Source organism: Globicephala melas, chromosome 15, assembly GCF_963455315.2.
Source record: "Globicephala melas chromosome 15, mGloMel1.2, whole genome shotgun sequence".
Classification (NCBI taxonomy): domain Eukaryota; kingdom Metazoa; phylum Chordata; class Mammalia; order Artiodactyla; family Delphinidae; genus Globicephala; species Globicephala melas.
In genome coordinates, this window is record NC_083328.1 from 59,979,327 (window position 1) to 60,006,417 (window position 27,091).

The 27,091-nt window shown below is 39.4% G+C and overlaps 1 protein-coding gene across 2 annotated transcripts in view; it reads left to right on the top strand.

Moving 5' to 3' along the window:
* The first annotated feature begins 3,330 nt into the window (after positions 1 to 3,330).
* TPX2 (TPX2 microtubule nucleation factor) overlaps positions 3,331 to 27,091 on the top strand; it is a 61,262-nt gene continuing 37,501 nt past the window's right edge. For both annotated transcript variants that reach the window (XM_030830957.2, XM_060285443.1), the window contains exons 1-4: positions 3,331 to 3,411; positions 7,176 to 7,292; positions 18,057 to 18,225; positions 20,549 to 20,668. In XM_030830957.2, the coding sequence (XP_030686817.1) occupies positions 18,120 to 18,225; positions 20,549 to 20,668 (226 nt within the window). In that variant the 5' untranslated portion in view covers positions 3,331 to 3,411; positions 7,176 to 7,292; positions 18,057 to 18,119. The remainder of the gene's footprint in view (positions 3,412 to 7,175; positions 7,293 to 18,056; positions 18,226 to 20,548; positions 20,669 to 27,091) is intronic.

The following is a 27,091-nucleotide window of genomic DNA, read 5'->3' on the forward strand; positions in this document are numbered from 1 at the left end:
CGACACAGCCAAAAAAACAATAAAGAAAATAAATAAATAAATATATAAAATAAATCAACAAAAGAGTAATGACTGAAATTGTGGATAGGGTCTACCAGATATGTCTGCGCTTCCTTCAGGTCTAAAATTCTGCTTTGGTGATTTCAGACCTTGAAGTCTCCCATTTGTAAATAATGGGAACTTGAGACCCAGCCTACACTACAATGGATGCAGAAGGAATGACAAGAGAGGAATCTTTTGGGCCAGGCTTATTACCTCTTGTTAATCTGGAAGGACTTGGGAAGTTCTTGCACACATCCTGGCCTCCTGGCATTGCCTCATACACTCATTCACTCACTGAGCACTTTCTGCCTAGCAGGCCCGGGACACAGCACAGCTTTGATACCCCTTCCCTCCTAATATAAAGCAAGTACCTTTACCTCCACCCCTACCAGTGGCCCTGCACGTACCTTGAGGTCGGTGGGCAGCCACAGCCTAGGCAGACCCTGCCCTCCCTTTGTCCCTGTCCAGCCCTCCCTTCCTCCGCTTCTTGTCATGGCTTTGCATTTATCATCTCTTATTATGAGATATTATTTACTTATTTATTTATTCACCTTGTTTAGTGTCTGTCTTCTCCACTAGAATGTCAGCTCCCTGAAGACAGAGATTTTGTCTGTCTTTTCACTGCTATATCCCCACATTTAGCACAGCCACTGGCACATTGTAGGTGCTCAGTAAATGCTGCAGTGACTGTGCCTCTGTTTCTCTGTGTGAAAGTTGATGTGTGTCTCTTGGAACTAAACCTAGAAATAGAAGTGCTAGGTTACAGGGCACACATGTTTGACATTTTAAATACGTGTTGCCAAGTTGCCCTTTAAAGCAGCTGAACCCATCCTTTTCCCCAACCTTCTGAGTTACCTTGTAAATCTTTGATACCATCAAACTTTTAATTTTGGTCAGTTTGATAGGTGAAAAATGGTACTTCTTTGTTTAAATTAAGTTTAAAATTTAATTTCAGTATTACTACTGAGGCCAAGCACCTTTTCATGTCTTTAATGGCCAGTTTTGTTTCTTCTTCTAAGAATTGCCTATTTTCCCCATTTTTTTCCCCCTATTGAGCTTTTGTCCTTTTCTCACTGATTCTTAGGAGTTTTTGTTTTTGTTGTTGTTGTTTACATTTTAGGTTCTAATACTTTGTTACATGTGTTGGAAATATTTTATCCTTCAGTTTTGTTTGTTTTTCTTTTGTCAAACAGAATTTTAAAATTTTGGTTTGGTCAGTCTTTTTCTTTATGTCTTAGTTTTCCCCTTATGTCTTACTTAAAAATTTCCTACACGATGTCATAAACATATATTTTAACTTAAAATTTTTAATTTAAAAAAGTCTATTTACTTTGGCTGCACCGGGTCTTAGTTGCGGCACGCGGGAACTTCATTGTGGCATGCAGAATCCTCAATTGTGGCATGTGGGATCTCCCGGTTGCGGCATGTGGGCTCATAGTTGTGGCATGCAGGTTCCTTAGTCGCAGCATGCATTTGGGATCTAGTTCCCTGACCAGGGATGAAACCCTGGCCCCCTGCATTGGGAGCGTGGAGTCCTACCCACTGGACCACCAGGGAAGTCCCTAAAATTTTTAATTTTTAAATATCTTTAGGGTTTTAATTCATCTGAAATTTGTTTTTGTAAACAGTGTTGGATAAAAATCTAACATAATATTTTCCCCAAATGAAAAGCAAATGTCCTAACTCCATTATTTGTTGCCATCTGATTTGAAATTCTACTCAGCATTTACTAAATTCTGATATACATGCGCCTGTGTCTGAACCCTTAAATTCTTCTACTGATCTTTTGTTGTTAAAAAAATTTTCTATGCCAATACCCTGCTTAAAAAAATTGTGGAAAATTTCAAATGCATATATGTATGTGTATGTATATATGTATATTGAACCTGTCACTCAGTTTTAGCAATTATCAATTTGTGGTGAATCTTGTTTCATCTATACTCCCATCTCCTTCCCTTCCTGGCATATTCCAGATTATTTTGAAGCAAATTCTAGAGTCATTTCATCCTCATCATTTCCATGTGTATCTCTAAAAATAAGGAATATTGAAAAACAAAGACAAACAAAAAGACCCAACTCTTGTTGTTTTTTTTTGTTTGTTTGTTTTTGTTTTTTCTATTTATTTTTTGAAGATACTAGATCTTTTGTCCTGTAGAGTTTTCTCGTCTGGATTTTGCTGATTGTATCCCCATAGACTCAACTGACGATACTTTTTAAATTACTATAATTTCGTAGTATGTTAATATTTGTGAGATCTGTTATGGCGATTGCCCCCTATTATTTTTCAAAATTCAGATGCCACTTCTTGTGCTTTTTTCCTTCCATGTGAATTTTAAAATCAACTTGGCAAATTCCATGACAAAACCTATTGCGATTTTCATCGGAATTGCCTTGAACTTTTAATATGGAGAATTTACAATATTAGATCTCCCCATCCATTAATAAGGTCTATAGCTTATTTAATTATTTTTATAGTTATTCAACGAAGTTTTAAAATTTCCCGTAAAGGTCTTAGGCTTACTTTTAAAAACTTTGTTGCCTTTTTCGTTATTATGAACGTTGATCTTTTTGTTCTTGTTGTTGCTATTATCTTCTAATTGACTATTGATGATATATAGGATCAGACGTTCTTAACTCAAATCCCATCTCCTCTACTTAAAAAATGTGATCTTAGATAAGTTTACTCAACTTCTGTGAGCATTTGTTTTCTCTTCTACAATACGAGGGTAATAGAGCCAAGGATGCAGACGGCATTAAAAGTGAAAGACCAAACCTCCAAAAAGCCGCCGGCTTTAGCCAGTAATATTGGGGCGTGGACTGGATAAAGAGTTTGAGAGACTCCTTCACGATTGGCAGAGAATCTGGGGGCGAGACTATGTTGCTTGCAGGGGACTCGATGTTAAAACGAAGTGAATTCCTAAGAAAAATCAAAGGCACGATGCACAACTACAGGGAGAATTATAAACTAATGAAGAATTTCCTTCCGTGAAAGTTTTGGGGAAGTTCAGGACGCGCGCCTGTTACCTAAATAGACTCCCTCTCTCTCCGGTGGGTAGTACCACCTTTCCCAAACAGTGTGTAGCCGACCGTTCTGGGCCTTGTGGTAATTTCCTCTTTCGAGTTGTTGCAGCCGGCTCACGCAGTCGCACTACATTTCCCAGGAGTCTCCGGGGCCGGTTGTTTTCTTGTCCCTCATCCTGACTTCCGGCCTCCCTACGATCTCTAGGGCCAATCGGAAGGCTGGGATAGCTGGTTCCCGGCACTCTGATTGGTGCGTTTGACTGGAGAATCTGGGTTCAAATTTTCAACGGTACTGAATGAGTCCCGCGGCGGGTCTTCCTGGCGGTCGGTTGTCAGCGCTGAGGCGAGGTGAGCCGAGGGGAGAAAAGGGGAGCAGCTGGGGCGCCGGGCAGCCTGCTCCCTGATTTCCAAGTGGCTGGAGGTCTCCTCCTCCTCGAGGGCTCAGTTTCTGGGACGGTGTGCTGCTGGGGCGCCGACCTGACCCGCAGAGCAGGAGCCGGGCTTCCGGCCACCCTTCCCTTCATGACAGGATTTCCCCGGCCGGACCGGGACTAGCGGGCTGTGTCTACAGGTAGAGGCGGAGGCCGGCGTGGGAAATAGGTGGAAGGAGGAGTTGGGGGAGGCTGTGGGCTAAGGATAACGGTAACGACAATTATATTATTACCCAGCACACATGAAATAAGCGTTTACCGGACCAAGCACTCTGCATTTTCTCATTTAATTTTCGCCCCAATCCAGTGAAGTCGGTGCTAGTCTTAGCCCTCCTTTATAGGAGGGAAACCGAAGCCCGTAATCTAGATACATTTCTCGAAATGGGTGATACAGTAGCCCCACCCGCCCTCAAGACGTGTGACATTTGGTGGAGGAAAAAGATGTGGCCACAAACAACTACATTTCAAAACTGTTGTGCAAGATAGAAAGGTAAATGAGGTGAGAACATAATTGAGGACAAGTTTAATTCCACTTGGAGTTGTCTTTCTATTTGGGGATTTAAAATTCATTCTGTTTTATCCCTATCTGCCCAGCCCTCTCCCTTTGTGTGTTATCAGTAGGTATTACTGCTTTTCTAATTTCCTGTCCTAAAACACTTATAGATCGGAGAGGGAAGGAAAAGTGAACCAGGCTGTAAAATTGTAGGATTGTTTTTCTGGTTTCTTGATACATGGTTTCTTTTTCTCACCTACAGTTTCCTAGTACTTAGGTACCAAGGACTTCCTCCCTATCAGTCCTGCTTAGGACAAGACAGCATCTGAGTGCTCTGCTGATTTTGCTTTAAGACCATCACTTGGCGTTCTCCCTGGTTCAGCCTTACCTTGTTGACATTCTATGGCCTTTCAATTTGTCTCACTCATCAGATGTCAAAATTCAAACTGTTTGCTGCAATACTAAGGATATTTTTGTGTTGTGGCCTCGGTGTATCACCCCCTGTCAAGCCACCTCTAAATCAAACTTACATTGTTTTGGAGTTGTACTGTGGGTGTGTCAATTCAGTATTAAGTTGGCACTCTTGGGATCAAAATTATTGTGGCTCCCAGCTTACTTAGCTAATTAATTGACCTTTGAGGTTGTACTGTGTGCTCACTATTAGATACTGTGTGTATACAGATGAATGGTTTCTGGTATGCTTGAGGCCAAAAGTCTGATTCAAATTGACAAGTGACAATTAGAACAAGACAAGAAAGCATCTGAGTGCTCTATTGTTTTGTATTGTAAGCACCCTGGCAGTTTAGAGGTGAGGGAGATCAGTGAGGCTTAAAACAGGCAAGGGTGGCTTTGTGAAGCAGGTGGGACAGAAACCGTTCTTGATAAGGAGAGTTTAGTTAGACAGGAACCCGAACAGTCTTGGTGCCTGTTAATCACCCATTCAATATCTGTTGAATTGGAAAGACAAGAAGGCATTATCTAAATTGACTACAAAATTTCAGGTATGAAAAACTGGATATATTGAATTAGATTGGTAAATTTGTTTAAACTTTCAAATCATTTAAAGAAAATAGTTATTTTGGCCCATCTTATGCTTAAGTCTGTGTATTCCAACCTTAATAAAGTTAGTTTATCCCGCAGCTGCAATTAAGCTTCAACAGGAGACAGGATTATGTGGGAAGATCCTTCATTTCTTGTTCAGGTATCAGGAGAGGTTCAGAATCCACCTATATTTCCTATATGTATTTTTTCCTCAACCTTTCCTGGGTCTCTTCCCTAATTCTTTTTTTTTTTTTTTTTTAATATTTGGTTGGGTTTATTTTTGGGTGTGTTGGGTCTTCGTTTCTGTGCGAGGGCTTCCTCTACTTGCGGCGAGCGGGGGCCACTCTTCATCGCGGTGCGCGGGCCTCTCACTGTCACGGCATCTCTTGTTGTGGAGCACAGGCTCCAGACGCACAGGCTCAGTAGTTGTGGCTCACGGGCCTAGTTGCTCCGTGGCATGTGGGATCTTCCCAGACCAGGGCTCGAACCCGTGTCTCCTGCATTAGCAGGCAGATTCTCAACCACTGCACCACCAAGGAAGCCCCCTAATTCTTTTTGAATTGCTTGGGAAGAAAGGAGGAGGAGAGATTTAAATGTCCTTTGGCAAACTGAATTTTCTTTGCCATATGGGTAAAGGTAGGAAGCAGAATTTACTACAGGGAGATTGAACAGGCCAATCAATTCTTTTTTTTATAAATTTATTTGTTTATTTTTGTCTGCGTTGGGTCTTTGTTGCTGCGCACAGGCTTTTCTCTAGTTGCGGAAAGCGGGGGATGACTCTTCGTTGCGGTGCGCTGGCTTCTCATTGCGGTGGCTTCTCTTGTTGCAGAGCACGGGCTCTAGGCGCACGGGCTTCCATAGTTGTGGCTTCTGGGCTCTAGAGTGCAGGCTCAGTAGTTGTGGCGCTCGGGCTTAGTTGCTCCACGGCATGAGGGATCTTCCTGGAACAGGGCTCGAACCCGTGTCCCCTGCATTGGCAGGCAGATCCTTAACGACCGCGCCACCAGGGAACAGGCCAATCAATTCTGTGAATAGATCTGTGTCTGAGACAGATCAGCAGCTAGGGTACTTTGTGAAAAAAGTACAGATAACTGGGAGGGGTTCTGTTTTTGTTTGTTTGCATAGAGAAACTTGATTATAGGGGGAAATTAAAGATTAGTGAGAAAGGTATAAAATTGTATTATCATTATTGTATTATAAATTGTATTATACATTATTATCATTGTATTAGTGAGAAAGGTATAAAATTGTATGTAGGAGCATAATTTAGAAAATTTATAAAATGCTATTTCTACTTTTTAATTAATTTTTTTTAAAGCTAAGTTATTTTTTTTAATATTTATTATTTATTTATTTTGGCTGTGCTGGGTCTTAGTTGTGGCATGTGGACTTCTTAGGTGTGGCACACACGCGGGATTTAGTTCCAAACCCCAGCCCCCTGCATTGGGAGCGTGGAGTCTTACACACTGGACCACCAGGGAAGTCCCTATTTCTACTTTATTAAATTTAAAAAGGTAGTAGAAGTTTTTTCATATTTTGAGTGTGCCTACTCTTTGTCCTGATGTTTGAATAGGATAGAAGTGTGCACTGCAACCCCTTGATGTCAGTGTTCCTAAGTTGCAGGTTTCAGAAAGGTTGCTTTAAAGTGGGAGTATGTAACCACAAAGATACTGGGAAACAGCACATGTACACTAAAAAACTTGAAGAACATTTTTACACTAATGAAACAACAATCTTTTAAGAAGTCTGGCATTTGGGGGGATCCATGCTCTTTAGACCTTAGCTCTCAGAGCACTCTTTGGTTTTAAGAGTGGGTATCCTTGGTATTTTATAGCAGCGGTCCCCAACCTTTTTGGCACCAGGGCCTGGTTTTGTGGAAGACAGTTTTTCCACGGATGGGTTTGGACGGGGGTGGGGGGTGGGGGGCATGGTTCAGTTGGTAATGCAGGCGACAGGGAGCGGCAAATGAAGTTTCAATTGCTTGCCTGCCGCTCACCTCCTGCTGTGCGGACTGGTACTGGTACGTGGCCCGGGGGTTGGGGACCCCGGGTTGGGGGGTTGGGGTTTTATAGCTCCTTCTCTTCTCTGTTAACCTTTTTTACTACAAAGAACTTGAACCTGTTTCATCACCTTTCTGCTTCTTCCAGGTTCTTGATAAGAAGTACTTTCTAGACTTCAAGATTTCAGAAGAGAGGTGAAAGAGTATATTGCAACTTTGAGTCAAGCCTGTAGACAGGTGGACTGACAGACGGATTAAACCACAGGTAAAGCTGTATCCACAGTATTATATTAAAAAGGAATAAGGGGGACATTAATATATTAGCTTCAAAATTCTTTAAATAACTAGCTTATCTTTAGAAAGTAACACTTATTTTGGAAGAAAATTTATTTAATATGTAAAAGCAAAAGAAAATAATGTCACCCAATGTCCTACCTCTCAGATAAACTATGGCTAGCATTTTGATAGATTTCTTTCCAAATTTTGGAGGGTATCTGTATTTGGTTTTAAGAAACCATACTCTAATAACCTTCATTTTTTTTCATTTAATGATTAGGTTATGAAAATTTTTTCATTTCATTAAAATTTTGTGTAACATAATTTTAATGGCTATATATTATTCCATTATATCATTCTACCATAGTATTTTACCCAGTGGAACCATTGGTCAAAAAGAATGCATATATATATATATATATATATATATGTTTTTTAGAATGCATATTTTTATTTTCTTAATTTTTAAAATTTATTTATTTATGGCCGTGTGACATGTGGGATCTTAGTTCCCCAACCAGGGATTGAACCCGTGCCCCCTGCATTGGAAGCGCGGAGTCTTAACCGCTGGACTGCCAGGGAAGTCCCAAAGAATGTGTATTTTTAAGACTTCGGTACGTAGCACCAAATTGCTTTATAGGAAAATTGTGCTGATTTACACATCCACCAGCAGTGTATGTTCACACAGGCACAATTTTTTATTTTTAAAATATAGATTCAAATGGTGCAAAAATCAAAATAATATAAAAAGGTTTATAGTTAAAAACCTTCCAACCCTCTCATTGTCTACCTCACTCCCTGCCACCTCATTGATTATCACTTTTTTAGGGTGTGTGTGTATGTGGGTGTGTCTCTGTCTGTCTGCTTTCCAAATCAGATACCTTTTGAGGGATATAAATCTCTACAAGACTGAATGATTGAGATTTGACTAGGATTGTAACCTCCTGTAGCCCCACTGTCAACCCTTACAAACTCTTTCAGCTTCTTACTTTTGGAACATCAGCAAACTTTGGTATTAAAAAGATCTGTGTTGTTATTTGGCCTAGAGGTAAATGGCATCTTTGATTTCTATCCAGGTCCTGTTAGTCATGTAAGAGTGGATTATGGTTTATAGAGTTCTGTGGATGAATAAAAAAAGCGGAACTGAATTTGTTATCCTTCAAAAACAGTGATAAGAAACTCACAAGTTTGGGAGGAAAATGGTAGAAAAATGTATTTGCTTGAGATTTCTGGACAGTGATGAATTAGAACAAGTGTCCATGTGTCCTGTGCTGACTTCTAAGTGCTTGGACAGTGAGAGATTGTCACTGGATTTTAAAATGACCCAATTTTGGAAGCTTCATAGATCTGTTTCTGTAAATAGATCCGATTTCATCATAGAAGTTAGCAAACAAATGTGGAAACACAAAGTCCATTAACTTCCTTCAGACTTAGTTTGTGACTTTGATGAACATTTAAAATTGCTGTCTGTATTATGTTGCCATTTACTGTCTCCTGCTAATCCTTATGTACAAGAAAAAGAAATGTAGGTGTTTTCTCCCTGGTTAAGATGACAATAACTCAACTCTAACTTGTGGTAGTGTAACAGGATCTCTTATCCCTTGTGAAAATAGGAGAGGGTGTCCCTGGGGAAATGGCACTGCCTGGGATGGGACCATTTTAACTAACTACACTTCTAATGAGATCTTGCCTTACTCTGTTTATTCTATTACATTACCATTTATTTAACTCATGATTTTTCCTCCAATAGAATTAGGCAATACACAGTTCACAAGCTTGTATAGTGAGGTACTTGAGATCATTTGTCACACCAAAGTCTTCGTTTTGCTCAGGAGCTGCTAATCTCTTTCAACCTTACTTAGACTGCAGCCTTTTACAGCTTTCCTCCACCCGCTCTGAACCTGCACCTTTTGATTTACAGAGCTTGTCATGGCTGGTTATTTTTGGTTTGATAGTGAAGAGAGACAGGGACCCTTGGAGGTTAATTTCAGATGAATGTGGAAATAGGTTACTTTGCTTCTTTTGCAATCTTCCTCAATTGTGTACTTCCCCCTATTTGTTTTCCCTTTCCATTTATTTCTTCCCCTAGAAAAAGTCAATATTCATCTTTAGCCTGTAGAACTCTGCAGGTCTATCTGTATCTTTTATGTATCACTTCCACCAGGAAGCCTTCTCTGACCCTCCTTCATCTATTCCCCTTCTCTACACTTCCACAGCAAAGATCACCCTGTGTCAAAATTACTGTGAGTTCCTTAAGGGAAAGGATTATATATATCTTTTCAATCTTTGTTTTTTGGAAACAAAAATTAGCCATGTGATGTGATGGATGGCACTTGATAAGCAGTTTTAAAAGGAACCTAACTAGTTCATAACATATGGGAGAAACCTTTACCTGTCTATCATAGGATTATTGGTCAGGAAGAGCTATTTCTTCACTCAGAATGGTTCTAGTTTTGCAAGAGTCTGAAGTTGTGGTGGATTCAGATAATTTTGAAATGTGAAGCCGATTCTCTTGCTTGGCAGCTTGATTTGTGTGGGGGAATGTGGTTGACGCATGTGCCTTTTTTTTTTTTTTTTTCAGTGAAACCTGTTGACAGAAATTCAGTCTTGATTAAGCGGTGCAGGAAGGCATCCAGTTCCACCTTGCTTGGGGCTCTCATTTAAACAGTTAGCTTTGGCCTTGGCCTGTTCCATTTCCCACTAGTCCTTTAATTTTTTTTTTTTTTTTTTTTTTTGGCGGTATGCGGGCCTCTCACGGTTGTGGCCTCTCCCATTGCGGAGCACAGGCTGTGGACACGCAGGCTCAGCGGCCATGGCTCACGGGCCCAGCCACTCCGCGGCATGTGGGATCTTCCCGGACCGGGGCACAAACCCATGTGCCCTGCATCGGCAGGCGGACTCAACCACTGTGCCACCAGGGAAGCCCAGTCCTTTAATTTTTGAAGGTTTCACATCCTAATATTTATTATTTGTGGGAGAGGCAGCGTAGTGACGCTAGCATAACCCAGTAGTTACTTTTGGTTTTGTTCATGTACTTGTGCCATCACTCTTTATTGAGGAGAATCAGACTTCTCAATGGATATATATTTATCTGTTTGTTCCCCTCTTTTGGTTGGGGGGTGGGGGCAAGGGGCTGTATTAGACCAAAAGATAGCTCAAAAGAAGCTTTTTGAAAAAGAGGTCGTTTATTTTTTAATATCTTTATTGGAGTATAATTGCTTTACAATATTATGTTAGTTTCTTGTACAACAAAGTGAATCAGCTCTAAGTATACATATATCCCCTTATCCCCTCCCTCTTGAGCCTCCCTCTTGAGCCTCCCTCCCACCCTCCCTATCCCACCCCTCTAGGTCGTCACAAAGCACCGAGCTGATCTCCCTGTGCTATGGAGCAGCTTCCCACTAGCCATCCATTTTACATTTTGGTAGTGTGTATATGTCAGTGCTGCTCTCTCACTTCGTCCCACCTTCCCCTTCCCAGCCTGTGTCCTCAAGTCCGTTCTCTACGTCTGCATCTTTATTCCTGCCCTGCCACTAGGTTCATCCATAGTGTTTTTTTTAGATTCCATATAAGGGCGCTAGCGTACGGTATTTGTTTTTCTCTTTCTGACTTACTTCACTCTGTATGATAGACTCTAGGTACATCCACCTCACTACAAATAACTCAATTTCATTTCTTTTTATGGCTGAGTAATATTCCATTGTATATATGTGCCCCATCTTTTTTATCCATTCATCTGTTGATGGACACTTTCATGTCCTGGCTATTGTAAATAGTGCTGCAGTGAACATTGTGGTACATGACTCTTTTTTTTGTTGTTGTTTGTTTTTTTGCGGTACATGGGCCTCTCACTGTTGTGGCCTCTCCCGTTGCGGAGCACAGGCTCCGGACGCGCAGGCTCAGCGGCCATGGCTTACAGGCCCAGCCGCTCCGCGGCATGTGGGATCTTCCCAGACCGGGGCACGAACCCGTGTCCCCTGCATCGGCAGGCGGACTCTCAAACACTGCGCCACCAGGGAAGCCCCATGACTCTTTTTGAATTATGGTTTTCTCAGGGTATATGCCCAGCAATGGGATTGCTGGGTCATATGGTAGTTCTATTTTTCGTTTTTTAAGGAACCTCCATACTGTTCTCCATAGTGGCTGTATCAATTTACATTCCCACCAACAGTGCAGGAGGGTTCCCTTTCCTCACACCCTCTCCAGCAAGAGGTTGTTTTAAAAAATAGTATTTTGGTTTTAAAATTTCATCTAAATAAAGATAAGGTATATTTAGGTTTCAGCCCCCTTCGCCTTTTAACCCCCACCGATCAAATGCAGTCCTAGACCTCAGAGGACGTCCCTCCTTCAGATGCGTGAATAGTCTACTCTGGAATATCCACTGAGAGGTTCAAACTAACCTCCATCTTGTTTACAGCAAAAATTTATATGCAAGAGTACAAACTTAGAAAAAGAGAAATTAAGGGGTGATATTTTAGTTTATGAGAAGATTCAGCTCAGAGTTTTCCTGGTATACTTAGAATAGGGTTTTTAATTTACCAAAGTGTTCTTTTTGCACAACTTGTCAGGAATACTTAATTTTTCTATAGAGCAGAGTTTATTTCTGTATTTGTCTAACAGGTTAGTAAGATTTGGTTACGTACCTCATTTTTTTTTTTTGGCTGCACTGTGCAGCATATGGGATCTTAGTTCCCCGACTAGGGATTGAACCCGTGCCACCTGCAGTGGAAGCACAGAGTCTTAACCACTGGACTGCCAGGGAAGTCCCTACTTGCCTCATTTTTGAAGGAATATTTATAGGAAAACCCTGTATATTATAGTGACCCCAGATTTTGGAATCCTATTAACCTGGTCTTAAAACTCAATATTGCTACGTACTAGTTGGTGATCCTGGATCACCAGGATCCTGGAGTAGTTGAGCCAGTTCCTTATTTGTAAGATGGTGATGACTATATCTACCTTATACATTGTTAATGCAGTTTAAATGAGATGATTTATGTGAAGTGCCTCGTAAAGTGCTTGGCCTGAGGTAGACAATCAGTATTTGGAAGTTATTATTATCTGTAAATGGTTTTGTCTCTCGCTCCTTGACATTTGATATTGATCTACATAAATATCTGTTTTTAAATAAATATGAGAGGCAGTGGATAAGGACACTCCCTTTAGGGCCTGTCTGGGTTTGAATCCTGGCTCTGCTACTTCTTAGCTTCATGACCATGAACAAATAGTAAATCTTTCTGTGCCTCATTTTCCTCATCTGTAAAATTAAGATAATAACAGTACCTACTTTACAGGATTATTGTGAGGATTTAGTGAGTTAATATATGAAAACACTGTTTGGCTTGTCATAAGGACTCAGTAATTAATAGCTATTATTTTTTTAGGTCAATACACAGGAACATTTTATTTTATTTTTATTTATTTATTTATTTATATTTATTTATTTATGGCTGTGTTGGGTCTTTGTTTCTGTGCGAGGGCTTTCTCCAGTTGTGGCAAGCGGGGGCCACTCTTCATCGCGGTGCGTGGGCCTCTCACTATTGCGGCCTCTCTTGTTGCGGAGCACAGGCTCCAGACGCGCAGGCTCAGTAGTTGTGGCACATGGGCTTAGTTGCTCCGTGGCATGTGGGATCTTCTCGGACCAGGGATCGAACCCCTGTCCCCTGCATTGGCAGGTGGATTCTTAACCACTGTGCCACCAGGGAAACCCTGCCCCTTTCCCTCTTTTATAACCTGAATGGGAGCACACACTTGTGCATTTTGCTTTTCTCACTTAGTAGCTCTTGGAGCTCATTTTGTACAAATCACATCTGTAAAGTTATCTAATATTAAAGTTACTTAATATTTCAATATATGGTTGTGCCATAATTTATTCAACTAATCTATTGGTGGAATTGGGGTTTTCAGTTTTTTGGCTTTTATGAACACTGCTATGTGAATTTTCTTATATTTACATATGTATAAATACATATCTGTAAGATAAATTTCTACATTTGGCAAGATGTATCAGAAAGAAAAATGTAAATTGCCCTCCACAGGGGCTAGCAGTGTAGCTCTGTAATTAAAAAAAGGAAAAAAGGATGTGAGGGTTTAAATTTGAATACTTTCCAGGTGGTTTTCAGCAGCATGCTTTGGTGGAATCATAGTTTTTAGGAGGCTAAGTTGGGTTGCTGCGTATTACATTCCTGCCTCTTCCCTCCCCCAGCTTTGGTTGTCTTCATTACATTCCTGCCTGGGAAGTCTTCCCAGTGACCTGGGTTAGGCATTAAGATCATGGGAATCCAAGATTTTCCCATGTCTTCCAGCATGTTTGTTCACAAGAACTGGAAAACTTCCTCCTTGCAGCAGGGGAATTTTAACCACTGTCAATTGCTGGAGAATCTTTCAACAATGTCCTTTGAATAGATGTGGTCAAGGAGAGGAAAGGTATCAGTAGGTGAAAAGGCAGTGATAATATCATACGGTAGTGTATATCATAGCACTCAAAATACCTTCTCACTTGTTTACGGGAAGTAGGTAGGCAGAAAGGTGGAGTGACTTGCCCATTATCATATACATCAAGTAATGCCAGGGAGAGGGCTAGAATTCTGGATTTCTATGTTGGGATTGTTTTTGGCTTTAAGTGAAAGAAAATGTGACTTTAACAGCCTATATGAAAAGAGTTTTATTGTCTAGAGGTAGGTGGTTGCTGATATTTGATCATCAGTGATCAATAGCTCAGTGATATCAGGGCCATTGTATGTTATTCTCTTGATCATTTACTCCTGTGTATATGATGGCTGCTATAGCTCTAGCCATTACATCTGCCTTCAAGGCAAGAAGAAAGCTGAAGGAAGAGGGCAGGAGCAAGGGCTGTAGCTGTATCAGGTAAGTACGAGTTTTCCTATGAATCCCTCAGCAGATTCTCATCATTCTCATTGGCCAGAACTGTCCCATGGCTACTCCAAGCTTGGAAGCTTGGCAATCAAGGAGGTGACTTCTGTTACAGTGCACTTCTTACTGTTTTGATGCTGTTCAATGAAAAGTATTTAATCATAACTTGACTTAAGCCACGTCATCTCTAATTTTCATCCTTTTTTCTTTTTAACTAATTTATTTATTTTTGGCTGCGTTGGGTCTTCATTGCTGCACATGGGTTTTCTCTAGTTGCAGTGAGAGGGGGCTACTCTTCGTTGTGGTGCACAGGCTTCTCATTGCTGTAGCTTCTCTTGTTGTGGAGCACAGGCTCTAGGCGCGTAGGCTTCAGTAGTTGCGGCACCCAGGCTCAGTAGTTGTGGCGCATGGGCTTAGTTGCTCCACGGCAGTGGGATCTTCCCGGACCAGGGCTAGAACCCGTGTCCCCTGCATTGGCAGGCAGATTCTTAACCATGGCACCATCAGAGAAGTCCCTCTAATTTTCTTTATACTTATGGTTTATACTGTATAATTTAAATATTTATACTGTCTTATTTATTGAGTCTAATAGGACTCCTGTCTAGGTTTTAATTCCTTTGTGTCTGAGACTAGATCTACCTTTTGTATGAGACATATTGTCTCATCCTTGAATATTAGTGAGAAAGGAGCTCCGATATTATCAAGCCCACATTTATGACCTCTAGCAAGTGTGTAATATGAGTGGACTGCTAATAAATAGCTTATTGAGTTAAACTGAATAATGAAGGTAGAAATAGGGGAGAATGAAAACTTAGAAGGAGGATAATAAAGAATCCTCTATTCAGGGCAAAAGACTATGAAGAATGGATCTACTTGGAAAGAAATACCGTACTATTTTCTATGCAAACAGAGACTATAACTACATTAACATGCTTCTCTAATTCATAGGGTGAGAGGGCAGAACGATATAGGAAAAACACTGTGCTGAAGTCAGGGGCCTCAGTTCTAGATCTAATTCTGCTTTTATATAACTGTATGATATTGGGAAGTCTTCTCCCTTACCTTCAGCTTCCTCTTCTAGGATGGAAATAATAATTGATGCTTTAGAGGATTGTTGAGGGTTATTAAAATAGTACAATTTAGTACCTCATGGTGTCTGGCATGTATAATCACCTTTGGGAACTGTTTTTACCATAATCGTTAGTAGTGTTGTGTGATCTTGGAGGACCCCGTTTCGCTTTAATTAATCTTTATCTATAAACTTAAAAAGTTAGGTGTTATTTAAAATTCCTCCCAATTCCAAAATGTCATATTTCTACATTAAGTTCCTCAGTCGGCACATTGTTATAAAGGTATCTGTGGAGTTGTGGCTTCAGTGAGTTCATAAGAGAGACCATGGGAGAATGAGGTTCTCTGGTGTATAGGTTGATGTCACTATATAAACTAAATATCTGTCAGAAAAAATTCCTTCTGAATTACCCAAGTCCACTGAGAGAAGCTAATGAAATGATGGCTAAACCACTGAGCAGCAATGAGGTTGGGTGGAATTAATCTCATGATTTATCTCACAGCCTAGGTATAGTGGTATAAAATAGAGAAAATGAGCACTGAGGGCTGTTAGTGCCCAGAAGAGAACGGGCACACCTCTCTGGTAATGCTAGTGGGTATTACTCTTCTGAGGAATGTTTTCACAGTATGTGTCAAGAGCCAGCAATTCCATCTTTAAGAATTTGTCTTGGGACTTCCCTTGGTGGTGCAGTGGTTAAGAACCCACCTACCAATGCAAGGGGACATGGGTTTGATCCCTGGTCTGGGAAGATCCCACATGCCAAGGAGCAACTAAGCCCGTGCACCACAACTACTGAGCCTGCGTGCCACAACTACTGAAGCCCGTGTGCCCTAGAGCCTGTGTGCCACAGCTACTGAGCCCATGCGCCGCAACCACTGAAGCCCACGCGCTCTGGGGCCTGCGTGCTGCAACTACTGAAGCCCGTGCACCTAGAGCCCGTGCTCTGCAACTAGAGAAGCCACCGCAAGGAGAAGCCCGCGCACCGCAATGAAGAGTAGCCCCCACTCGCCGCAACTAGAGAAAACCCACCCACAGCAACAAAGACCAAATGCAGCCAAAAACCCCCACATGGGCTTCCCTGGTGGCGCAGTGGTTGAGAGTCCGCCTGCCAATGCAGGGGACACGGGTTCATGCTCTGGTCCAGGAGGATCCCACATGCCACGGAGTGGCTGGGCCCGTGGGCCGTGGCCGCTGGGCCTGTGCGTCCGGAACCTGTGCTCCACAGCGGGAGAGGCCACAACGGTGAGAGGCCCGCGTACCGCAAAAACAAAACAAAACAAAACAAAAAAACCCACAAAAACACAAAACATAAATAAATAATAAAAAAAAGAATTTGTCTTAAGGGAAGAATTAAGAATATGTACAGAAATTTAGCTACATGGTTATTCTTCTAGTAGTATCTTTAAAGTGAAAATATTGGGAAAATCCTAAAATAAGGGATAAGTAAATTGTGATTGCTGATATATCTATATTTATTGACAAGGAATATGCTCACGATATGTGAAGCAAATTCAAAATGTCAATGATCCCATTTGAAAAAACAAAATGTGTGCGTGTGTGTGTGTGGAGAGGGAGAGAGAGAGATTGAGAGAGGTATCGTGTGTGTGTCTGGAGCAGTGTGGCACTGTAGATTTTTATGAAACCTATTTTTGTGATCTAATTTTTTAAAATGGTCCATCCTATTTCTAAAATAAGGGCTTACAGAAAGGTACTTAGTTTAATAAATGTGTATGCAAGTTGTTACTGATATCTACTTCTCTTCCAAGATACAGAATACTTTGAAGTACATGTCATTTCATGGATGAAGACAAATGGCTCATTGGGTTTCATAGGGAAATTATTTACCAGTGAGTGTGGCCTTTCGGCTATTTTCCAGATTACTTCCAGCTACTTTCTTAACCATACAAGGCTGGAGTGGGGGCTGACTTTAAACCTACACAGGTTTCCACAGACAGAGGACACAGTACAGTACTTCTGTACAAAGTATGCTGAAGTAAGGATGGACCCATATCTTTGACATGTTTCTTTTACCTAATCTGCATGTTGTGCCGTTTATATACTTTTTTTTTCTTTTATGTGTTTTTTGAAGTCTTTCTCTTCATGCCCAGGAATAGTATTTTTATGAAAGTATTTCTAAAGAAAAAACCTGTACTTGGCAAAACTATATTGAGCTTTTACTATGTATGAGATACTGTTCTAAGCTCCTTGATGGATGAGGTATACACAAGTGAGTAAAATTCATCCTTATCTACAGGAACTTAGCGTCTACTAGGAGAGACATTTGCATAGTTAACTAATATAAAATTAGATGGTATAAAAGCACTATGGCTTTGGAGAGGCAACAATTAGGTATGATAGGTGGAAACTGGGAAAGATTTTACAGAGAATTGGACTGGATTTGAATGATGAGTAAGATTTTGGTCGGTAGGTATAAAATTTAATGGTGTGTTTCAGAAATTGGGTTATTCAGGGCAGAGAGAAAGCACACTGGATGTGGAGGAGACTGGAAATGAGAAAACGGTAGATTGAGGAAAATAAGATAATGAATGTAAAACACCTAGCACAGTACATGGCATGTTGTAGGTATTCATCAAATTTGACCTCTTTCTAATTCCAATATATTTACCTCAAGGAGTGTCTTCAAGTTACTGAAAAAGCGAAGTTAACTATTAGTGTGATTTGAAAAGTAAAGCATACTGCCCAGGTGATTTTCAGAATTACAAAATGTGATCATAAAAGCAAAGTAATTGTTAGGCAATCAGTACCTTAGATAAATGTGCCACCAAGTTTCTGAACTATTTCTTTCCTTAGGAGGTGACCTATTGAGAAACAAACACTGGGCAAACCTGCTGTTCTGCACCAAGGGTGGGAAAAATGTCACAAGTTACAACCTCCTATTCCTATGATGCTCCAACAGACTTCATCAATTTTACATCTTTGAATGATGAGGAAGATACCCAAAACATAGATTCCTGGTTTGGTAAGTATCTGCTTTCTCTTGCTGTTTTAAGGGTTAGTGACTTGCTTTGTGCTGGAGACCTTTCAAAAATAGAAGGGACTGTAGATAACCAAAATATAAATTCCTGCGCTTCCCTGGTGGTGCAGTGGTTAAGAATCCGCCTGCCAATGCAGGGGACATGGGTTTTAGCCCTGGTCCGGGAAGATCCCACATGCTGTGGAGCAACTAAGCCTGTGCGCCACAACTACTGAGCCTGCGTGCCACAGTTACTGAAGCCTGTGTGCCTAGAGCCCATGCTCCGCAACAAGAGAAGCCACTGCATTGAGAAGCCTGCACACTGCAACGAAGAGTAGCCCCTGGTCGCCGCAACTAGAGAAAGCCTGCGCGGAACAACGAAGAACCAACGCAGCCAAAAATAAATAAATTTATAAAAATAAATAAATTAAAAAAATATAAATTCTTTTCTGCACCAAGATACTTTGTCATCCACCACATGATAGAAATAATCGAGACGCCCAGTATTTTGGGAATAGACTCTCAGTAGAAATCAGTGTTTTCCAGTTAAGAATGACAAATATTTAAGCTTTAGGGACATATGGTAAAATCTAGATGAAACAAAGTTGAGTGAAGTTCTAGGACATGTCTGTAGTGATGGCAGTCACATAAAAACTTGCTCTACTGTCACTGGGCATAGAGTATAATATTACAACTGAAACGGGATGTTGACAGTCTTACTCAGATTTCCTCAGTTTGATTTGTATTTATTTTTATTTATGTGTATTAAATTCTGTGCAATTTTATCACCTGTGTAGGTTTGTTGATCTGCCACAGTCAAGATATCAAACAGTTCTAACATCACAAGGATCCTGTGTTGCCCTTTTATAACTATACTCATCTCCCTCTTGCTGCTTCTCCCCAGTTCTTTTTTTTTTAGTTTTTGGCCCCACCACACAACTTGAGGGATCTTAGTTCCCTGACCAGGGATCGAACCTGTGCCCCCTGCAGTGGAAGCAGGGAGTCCTAACCACGGGACCTCTAGGAAATTCCCCCCAGTTCATTTTTAAATGGAGGGATTATGCTACTCAGAACCCAATCTCCAAATAGAGATAGGATTGCCTGATGTTGGGGCAGGTGATATGACACAAACTTTGATACCAGGTCAACAAATAAGGATGTGGTTTTGTTTTTATATTACATTGGAGTAATATCTGAGCCCAGTGATATGTGAGGCTAGTATTTGCTGGGGCTCCTTCATTTTCTTCTATCTCATGTCCTTATCCTCCTCATTAAGAGAAATCAGTATGTGATGGGGGATAGAAATTAGTCCATTGCAGCTGTACTTAACACTTATAATGCAGTGTCCAAATGTGATGGCATATGCCATTCTCTTGGAAAAGGATTCTAATAAAATCCAGTGGGTATCCTGAGAGGAGGGGTCTTTTGGGCGTGGTGTAGGAGGAAGGGTGGATAAGACGGCCAGCTGCCATACAGAAGTCTTCCCCATGCCCTTGGCCCACAGAAACCCTGAGGAAGTAGCTGGGCTGTCTATCTCTTTCTCCAAGTTTTTCTTGAAAACAAGAAAGGAAATATTAATATAACAATACTATTAGATACAGTTTAGAAGAAAAAATGAATCCCACTATTTTTTTCAAAATCACCTTAGTTCTAATATATTACTTTCTAATTTTCTTCCAAATAATCAAACCTTTTTACACAGTTTTGCAATCAGAGTGTACATTCACAGAGTTATTGCTGAGGCTCGCTACATTCCTAAAATTTCTATCAGTAGGCTGTTGGTAGAACACACTTTTCACTGTTTTGCACTGGCTTTTGGGCACAGCAGAACCTAAGATAAAATTCCTTAAGAGAGCCTAACTCTGTTCCATACTCATACACCCCACACTCTCCTAGTTGAGGAAGAACCTCAACACAATTAGACTATCAGATGTCCCTTGTAAGCCTTGCAGGTCTTGCTGGATACAGTTTTCTTTAAGAGGAACATGCTGTATTTAGGTGGTAGATAAGACCAGTTTATGCTTGTGTGGTCCTGAATGTGTATCAAGCAAAGATAAGGAGCTATTCACAATACAGAGTCTGCACTTCTTTTCTATAATACATTGTTCAGTGTTGCCAGTGTTTTAGTGATAGTTTTTGCAGTCGCTATCTCTGACATATAATATGTATTTATTCCTTTTTGATCACTAGGACTTTGCTGGTACTTGCAAATGAGTTAGAAGTATACTGGTAGGAGGCTTTATTTAGGCCCCATATTAGGTGTATGGCACTAATTTATTTTGCATTCTTTGCTGATTGTTTACACGATGGTGATTTTACCTTTTCACAGAAGAGAAGGCCAATTTGGAGAATAAGTTTCCTGGGAAGAATGGTACAGGAGGGCTTTTTCAGAGCAAAACTCCTCTGAGAACAGCTAATCTTCAGCAAGATGTCACACCTTTGAGACCAGGTAAGAAAGAACATCTTAGAAAAAAGCTGCTTGGCAGAATGGTCGAACAGTATACTAGGAACCTGAGGGATCTGGGGAAATTACCTAAATGATGTATCCCTTGGATTTTAATTGGTGAAATGTGTTAATTCATTTATTCATTTCATGGTGAACGTGAAACTAATGATGTGCTGCATTCTTCTTTTTTTTTTTTCCAGTCTTTTGGAAATTAAGCTAACATAGAATTTTATTGCCAGATATAAAACTATTTTGTTTTTATGACTAGATTTAATGTAACCTAACCTCGGTCTGGCTGGGAAACAAAACAGCAGGAGGGAAGAATGTACTGCTTGCTAACTGTACAAGAATTCTTTGAGTCATGTATCTGATTTTAAAAGATGATTGACACTTAAACTAATAGTTACTAAATCTGCAAGATACTGTCTATTTGATTAAAACAAAAAAGTATTCTTTAAATCCTCAAAAATGATTCTTATTTTGAAATAGTAGCTATATTTAGATATAATTCACATATCATACAATTCACCTGCTTAAAATGTACATTTCAATGTTTTTTCATATATTCACAGCATAGTTGTGCAGTCATCACCACAATCAATTTAGACCATTTGAAAATTAATCTTATGGGTAAATCTGAAACTAGCCTCAGTCATACCAATAACTAGAGGGCCATATCAGGAAATAGCTGTTTTCAGTGAACTTGTGTAGTTTGCAGAGTCTGAGTTGCTAGGCTGACTTTTTTATTTTTAATAGAACCTCCTCATAAGTAAACTCTGGAATTCACATGTACTCTTTTTGTTGTTGTTGTTGTTGGGGGTAGGAGTTTATTAATTAATTAATTTATTTTTGCTATGTTGGGTCTTCGTTTCTGTGTGAGGGCTTTCTCTAGTTGTGGCAAGCGGGGACCACTCTTCATTGCAGGTGCGCGGGCCTCTCACCGTTGCGGCCTCTCTTGTTGCGGAGCACAGGCTCCAGACGCGCAGGCTCAGTAGTTGTGGCTCACGGGCCTAGTTGCTCCATGGCATGTGGGATCCTCCCAGACCAGGGCTCGAACCCGTGTCCCCTGCATTAGCAGGCAGATTCTCAACCACTGCGCCACCAGGGAAGCCCCCAGGCCGACTTTTAAATAGTTCATTCATGAGTACAAGTGATATCTATTGAATTTGGGATCTGGACAAGGATCCTGAACTTTTACATCCATCTTTCTTGCATAAGAGGTTAGAACTATGTGCACGTTTCACTTGAGGTGCTTAGAAGTGTGGCAGATTTTCTGTTGCTTTGATGGTCTTTGTGCTCTTCTTGAATTGAAAGAGGATGTGATGTACCTAGTTTGTCTGGACCACTTTCAGTTTAAGACTGTTATATCAGCAGTAAGCCCCAGAGCAAGAGACCTCTGCATGACCCATCATGTGTCAAAGACCATGTACACTGCTTCCATGCATGTATACCCCTTGGGCCCCACAGTCTTTTTGTTCTTTGTTAGCACACATTCTTACCTGTCTCCGTGCTATTCCCTCTGCCTTGAATACCTTTAATCTAACTGAGAAGTCCTTACTTATCATTCAAGTTCCAGCTCAAATATCTTTTTTTCTCTAATTTGATTCCCCTTATCTGTGTTCTCAAAGCACTTTTCAGACCTCTGTTTTGATTTCAGCTTTCTATTGTGTTGCTAGTACAAACAGATACAATTAATTTTTCTATGTCGATATTATATCCTACAATCTTCTAAACTCAGTAGTGTTTGTATCTTTTTTGTAGATTCCATCAGATTTCTACAAAGGTGATTATGTTATCTGCCTTTTGTTTTTTTCTTTCTTGCATACTGCACCTTTAGTAGGATGCTGAATAGGAATAGAGAAGTAGACATGCTTGTTTTATTCCTAATCTTACGGCAAAAACATTCAGGCTTTCACCATTAAGTATGATGTTAACTGTAGTTTTTTCATAGATGCCCTTTATCAGGTTGAGGAATTTCCCTTCTATTCCTATTTTGCTGATAATTTTTATAGTAATGGAAGCTAGATTTTCTCATATGCTTTTTCTGCATTTATTAAGAAGTTTACATGAATTTTTTTCTTTTTTCTTTTATTCTTTAACTATGCTCAGTTATGCTGTTTTTCCAATTTTAAGCCAACCTTTCATTTCTGGGATGAACCCCCAGTTGGTCAGGATGGTATTTTTCTTTTTATATATATTTTAGGTTCAGTTTGCTACATTTTTTTGTTAAAAATTTTTCATCTATGTTCATGAGGAATAATGATCTGTAGTTTTCCTTATGATGCCTTTGTTTGATTTGATAGAGTAATGTTGGCCTTACTCTATAAATATTCCCTTCTCTTCATTTCTCTGGAAGAATTTGTGTAAAATAGATATTACATCTTTCTTAAATGTTTGGTAGAATTCACCAGTGAAGCCATCTGGGTCTGGAGTTTTCTTTGCAGGAAGGTTTTTAACTAAAAATTCAATTTCTTTAACAGATATCGATTATCTGTTTCTTCTTGAATAAGCTTTGGTAGTTTGTTTTTCAAGTAATTTGTCTGTGTCATCCAAGTTGTTGAATTTATAGGCAAAAAGTTGTTCATAATGTTTCCTTATTATCCTTTTGATACTTATAAATTCTGTAGTGATATCACCTCTTTCATTTCTGATATTGGTAATTTGTGTCATCTCTCTCTATTTTCCTAATCAGTCTGGCTAAAGATTTATCAGTGTTAATAATCTTCTCAAAGAACCAGCTTTTGGCTTCATTGGTTTTGTTTTTGTTTATTCCTGTTGTTTTTCTGGTTTTTATTTCATTGATTTCCATTCTGTTCTTTATTATTTCCCTTCTATTTACTTTGGGGTTCAATATATATATAAAGTTTCTTAAGGTGGCAGCTGAAGCCATTGATTTGAAATCTTTCTTCTTTGTTAATGTGTTTACTGCTGTAAATATCCCCTAAGTACCTCTTTAGCCACATTCCATAAATTTGAAATGCTATGTTTTTATTTTCATTCCATTCAAAATACTTTTAATTTCCCTTTTGAGATCTTTGACCTGTGTGGTTTTTTTGTTTGTTTTTTTATTTTGGCTGCACGGGCTTCTCTAGTTGTGGTGCACAGGCTCTCTAGTTGTGCTGCATGGGCACCAGAGCACGTGGGCTCAGTAGTTGCGGCGTGTGGGCTTAGTTGCCCAGCGGCACGTGGGATCTTAGTTCCCAGACCAGGGATCAAACCCACGTCCACTGCATTGGAAGGCGGATTCTTAACCACTGGACCACCAGGGAAGTCCCGACCTATGTGTTTTTTTTAATTGCAATATAATTGACTTATAATATCGTGTAAGTTTAAGATGTACAGGGTGTTGATTTGATGCATTTATATAGTGCAATGTAATTAATACCTCTATCATATCACATAATTATCATTTCTTTTGTGATGAGAACAATTAAGATCTAGTCTCATCAACTTTGAAGTTCATAATACAGTATTGTTGATTATAACATTTATGCTATGCATTTAGATCTCCAGGACTTAATTTATCTACTAGTTGCTAGTTACCTGTGTGTTATTTAATTTCCAAATATTTGGGGTGGGGGTGGTCCAAAAATCTTATCTGTTATTGATTTCTTGGGGGATTTCTACTGTGGTGAAAGGACATACTTGTATGACTTGAACTCTTTTAAATGTATTGAGACTTGTTTCATGGCCCAGAATATGGTCTGTCTTGGTAAATGTACTTGGGTGTACTTAAAAAAAAAATGTGTATTCTGCCGTCATTGGGTGGAGAGTTACATAAATGTCAGTTGGGTCAAGTTGGTTGATAGTGTTGCTCAAGTCTTCTGTTTCCTTATTGATCATCTATCTGATGGCTCTGTCCATTATTGAAAGTAGGGATATTGAAGTCTTCAACTATTATCGCCGAATTGGCTATTTCTCCCTTGAGTTTCGTCAGTTTTTGCTTCGGGTATCTGGGTCTCTGTTGTTAGGTATGTATATGTTTGTAATTGTTACATCTTCATGATAATTTGACCACAACGTATTTTTGTGAATGAAGTCTTATTGGAATACAGCCATGCTCATTTGCTTATATATTATTTGTGGCTGTTATAATCTTACTGATTTTTCTGTCAACTTGTTCTATCAATTAGAGAGAGAGGTATTGAAATTTTAGACTATAATTGTGGATTTGTTTATTTCTCCTTATAGTGGTATGTGGTATGGATAAAGAAGATATGGTATCCCACTTGATCATGGTGTATGATCCTTTTAATATATTGTTAGATTTGGTTTGCTAACATTTTGTTGAGGATTTTTGCATCTATGTTCATCAGTGATATTGGCCTTTTTTATGATACCTTTGTCTGGTTTTGGTACCAGGGTGATGCTGGCCTCATAGAATGAGTTTGGAAGCATTCCTTCCTCTGCAGTTTTTTGGACTAGCTTGAGAAGAATAGGTGTTACCTCTTCTAAATGTTTGGCAGAATTCACCTGTGAAGCCATCTGGTTCTGGACTTTTGTTTGTTGGGAGTTTTTTTAAAATTATGGATTCAATTTCATCGCTAGTAATTGGTTTCTTCGTATTTTCTATTTCTTCCTTGTTCAGTCTTAGGAGATTTTACATTTCTAGGAATTTGTCCATTTCTTCTAGGTTGTCCATTTTATTGGCATATAGATGGTTGTAGTAATCTCCTATGATCCTTTGTATTTCTGTGGTGTGAGTTGTAACTTCTCCTTTTTCATTTCTGATTTTATTGATTTTGGCCCTCTCTCTTTTTTCTTGAAGAGTCTGGCTAAAGGTTTATCACTTTTATTTATCTTCTCAAAGAACCAACGCTTAGTTTCATTGATCTTTTCTATTTTTTTAGTCTCTATTTCACTTATTTCCGCTTATTCATTTCTTTCTGCTCTGATCTTTATGATTTCTTTCCTTCTACTAACTTTGTGTTTTGTTTGTTCTTCTTTTTCTAGTTTCTTTAGGTGTAAGCTTAGGTTGTTTGAGATTTTTCTTGTTTCCTGAGGTAAGCTTCTATTGCAATAAACTTCCCTCTTAGAACGCTTTTCCTGCATCCCATAGATTTTTGGATTATTGTGTTTTTGTTTTCATTTGTTTCCAGGTATATTTTGATTTCTTCTTTGATTTCCTCAGTGATCCATTGGTTGTTTAGTAGCATATTGTTTAGACTCCATGTGTTTTTGTTTCTTGCAGTTTTTTTCTTATAGTTGACTTCTAGTCTCATAGTGTTATGGTCAGAAAAGATGCTTAATATGATTTCAGTTTTCTTAAAGTTACCGAGGCTTGTTTTGTGGCCTAGCATGTAATCTATCCTGGAGAATGTTCCATGTGCACTTGGAAAGAATATGTATTTTGCTGCTTTTGGATAGAATGTTTTCTCTCTCTATATATGGTCTAATATGTCATTTAAGGCCAGTGTTTCCTTACTGGTTTTCTGTCTGGATGATCTGTTCATTGATATAAGTGGGGTGTTAAAAGTCCCCTACTGTTATTGTGTTACTGTCAATTTCTCCCTTTCTGTCTGTAAATATTTGCTTTCTGTATCTAGGTGGTTCTCTGTTGGGTGCATATATATTTATAATTGCTATATCTTCTTCTTGGATTGATTCCTTGATCATTATGTAGTGTACTTCTTTGTCTCTTGTAACATTCTTTGTTTTAAAGTCTATTTTGTCTGATATCATTATTGACACCCCGTTTTCTTTTGATTTCTATTTGCATGGAATACTCTTTTCCATCCCCTCACCTTCAGTCTGAGTGTGTCTTTAGATCTGAAGTGAGTCTCTTGTAGGCAGCATATATATGGGTCTTGTTTTTGTATCCATTCAGCCACTTTGTGTCTTTTGATTGGAACATTTAGTCCATCTGCATGTAAAGTAATTATTGATATGTATCTACTTATCGCCATTTTGTTAATTGTTTTGGGGTTGTTTTTGTATGTCAGGTTTTGTTCCTTTGTTCTTTTTTTGTTCTCTTCCCTTGTGGTTTGATGACTGTCTTTAGTGTTATATTTGGATTCCTTCTCTTTTTGTGTGTGTGTGTATCTATTATAGATTTTTGGTTTGTGATTACTGTGAGGTTTATAGTTATCAATCTGTATGTCTCTATTTTAAGTTGCTGATCTCATAATTTCAAATGCATTTTAACAACCCTGCATTTGTACTCTCCTCCCTGTATGATTACTGTTTTGACATCATATTTTACATCTAATTGTTTTGTGTATCCCTTAACTGCTTATTGTAGATACAGATGATTTTACTACTTTTGTCTTTTAACCTTCCTATTAGCTTTGTATGTGGTTGATTTACTACTTTTACTGTATATTTGCCTTTACCAATGAGATATTTCCTTTTGTAATGTTCATGTTTCTAGTTGTGGTCTTTTCTTTTTCACTTAGTGAAGTCCCTTTAACATTTCTTATAAAGCTC